A 2988-nucleotide genomic window follows, 5' to 3' on the forward strand; every position below is an offset into this window, starting at 1 on the left:
ACTTATTGTACTCTATGCTACTTTCTCCCCACCCCCTCCCTCCTCTAACTTATCTCTCCACCCTTCAGGCACTCTGCCTGTATTCCTAAAGAAGGGCTTTTGCCTGAAACATCGATTTTACTGCTCCTCGAATACTGCCTGAACTGCTGTGCTATTCCAAGACCACTAATCCAGAATCTGGTTTCCAGCATCTGCAGCCCTTGTTTTTACCCTGTCTATTGTCTATAGTCTATTGTACTAATGGGACCCTGCAGTCTCTTTGTAAAATCACACAGCATATGAAGTGATTTCCCAAAGGTGTACCTGTCTTCCATCCCCATGCACGACAGGGTACTTGAGGTCATCTTCTTCTGCAGTTTTGTATCCCCTGAAAACAGAGAACAAGACTGAGGCCAACAATCTTAAACCAGTGTGGATTTATAAAGACAGGTTGTCTACGCTGACATGACAAATTAGGTCTGATGATGTGCTGTGCGTAATATTACAGAAAATTACATGAGTTGTGGCTCAGTTAGTAGCATTTCGCACACTCCCCGCACCCCCCTCCCCCTTTCCAGCGAGATGCCCACTCTCACCTTATCAGGGGTTGTAAAGGGTCCTATGGTACTAGTAACCTTGAGGAAGAGCAGATGGAGCCTGGCCAGTATTTGCTCCTTAGCAAAACATCCCTTAACAGAAACCGAAAGAAACATTAACTCTGATTTCTCTCCACAGATGATGCTTTGGGTCCTGTGACCCTTCTTCAGAACTGTTCTGAGGATTTCTCTCCAAACATGGTGCCAGGCCTGCTGAGTTTTTCCAGCAATTTCTGGTTTTGTTTTTAATCACAAAACAAGACCTGTGGCCATTCTCGTACTGGTACTTTGTGGGAGCTTGCTGTGCACAAACTGGCTGCTGGAATCTCTATAGTGCAACATTGACAGTACTTCTTTGGCTGTAAATAAGGCACTACATAAATGCAAGTCCTTTTTTAAAATGGTGAAGTAGTCTTTGGGTAAATTGTTACAAATTGGATAATTATAAAATAATAGGAAGAATAGGGATCAACGACAGTGACACTGTTGTGATCAGGATGGATGGCCATTGACATTCACAACATTTACAATCTCTACAGTGTGGAAACAGGCCATTTGGCCCAACAAGTGCACACCAACCCTTCGAAGAGTAACCTACCTAGATCCATTCTTCTACCCTATTACCCTACATTTACTACCAACCAAAGCACCTAGCCTACACCTCCCTGAGCACTATGGGCAATTTAGCGTGGCCAATCCACCTGAACTGCACATCTTTGGATGGTGAGAGGAAACCGGAGCACCAGGAGGAAACCCATGTGCAGACATGGGAGAATGTGCAAACTCCACACAGAGAGTCACAAGGCTGGAATTGAACCCAGGTCCCTGGTGCTGTGAGACAGCAGTGCTAACCACTGAGCTACCATGCCACTCCATTCTGGGATGACCTGTGAGAAAATGGTGAAGCAGGCTGTTTAATGATTTTTACAGATAACAAGTGGCACGTTCCTGGGAAAGGACTAAGAATCAGAGATTGACAGTCTTTTGAAAGTTTTAAAAAAAAATTCTTGGGATGTATATGCTTAGGCAGACCAACGAGCAGAATGGGGTATTGTGATAAACACAACAAGCAAGATTAAATTAAGCATCTTTCATGTGGTGTAGCCAATTGACCATAGTGACATCCGTCATGGTGAATACAATCTGAGACAAAGTACTTAACAGCGAATGATCAGAGGTTTGCACATATTCACTGTGACAGTTGAAATGACAGGAGTGTATGAGAGTCATTTTTACTTAACTAAAACTAGTCAAGAGTAGCTTCAACATATGGGCTTGGAAGGCAAGTCTACACTTACTCAGAGTCATACAGCACGGAAACAGACCCTTCAGTCCAGCAGTCCATGCTAATCATAATCCCAAACAGTCCCACCTGCCTGCTCCTGGCCCATTTCCCACCAAACCTTTTGATTCATGTACTTTTCTAAGTGCCTTTTAAACATTGGATTTGTGCTCACATCAACCACTTCCTCAGAAAGTTCATTCTCCGTGCAAACCACCCTCTGTATAAAAAAATTTGTTCCTCATGTCTTTTTAAAAAATCTCTTGGTCTTTCATCTCAAAAACAAACTCCTTAATCCTGAAATCCCCAATCCTAAAGGAAAAGACACTTGCCATTAATCTTATCTATATCCCTTATGTTTTATATATCTCTAGAAGGTCACCACTTAACTTCAATGCTCAAGTGAAAGAAAGTCTATCCAGCCTAACTCAAACCTTCCATTCCTGGCAACATCCTGGTAAATCTCTTCATAATCCTCTCCAGTTTAGTAATATCCTAGTCGTAGAATGCTTCTGACTAGGTGGACATCAAATAGAGGGGAAGAACAAATTAAAGAAATAAAACTAATGGAGGTACACAATTAAATATAATTTTAAAAACATAAAGGATCTGTGTAAATGATTTTCCCAGAAAGTGGATGGTTTAAGACCATAAGACAAAGGAGTGGAAGTAAGGCCATTCGGCCCATCGAGTCCACTCCGCCAGTGACATCAAGAATTTATCAATCTCTGCCTTGAAGACATTTAGCGTCCCGGCCTCCACTGCACTGTGGGGCAATGAATTCCACAGGCCCACCACTCTCTGGCTGAAGAAATGTCTCTGCATTTCTGTTCTGAATTTACCCCCTCTAATTCTAAGGCTGTGCCCATGGGTCCAAGTCTCCTCGCCTAACGGAAACAATTTCTTAGCGTCCACCCTTTCCAAACCATGTATTATCTTGTAAGTTTCGATTAGATCTCCCCTTAACCTTCTAAACTCCAATGAGTACAATCCCAGGATCCTCAGCCGTTCCTCGTATGTTAGATTTACCATTCCAGGGATCATCCGTGTGAATCTCCGCTGGACACGCTCCAGTGCCAGTATGTCCCTCCTGAGGTGTGGGGCCCAAAACTGGACACAGTACTCCAAATG

General features: G+C 43.2%; 1 protein-coding gene across 2 annotated transcripts in view; it reads right to left on the minus strand.

Moving 5' to 3' along the window:
- The window catches only part of LOC122558850 (protein phosphatase 1M-like), a 49914-nt gene that overhangs the window by 9191 nt on the left and 37735 nt on the right, over positions 1-2988 (minus strand). For both annotated transcript variants that reach the window (XM_043707692.1, XM_043707693.1), the window contains exon 7: positions 304-367. In XM_043707692.1, coding sequence (XP_043563627.1) covers positions 304-367 — 64 coding nt within the window. The remainder of the gene's footprint in view (positions 1-303; positions 368-2988) is intronic.

This window comes from Chiloscyllium plagiosum, chromosome 18, assembly GCF_004010195.1.
Source record: "Chiloscyllium plagiosum isolate BGI_BamShark_2017 chromosome 18, ASM401019v2, whole genome shotgun sequence".
In the NCBI taxonomy this organism is placed as follows: Eukaryota; Metazoa; Chordata; class Chondrichthyes; order Orectolobiformes; family Hemiscylliidae; genus Chiloscyllium; species Chiloscyllium plagiosum.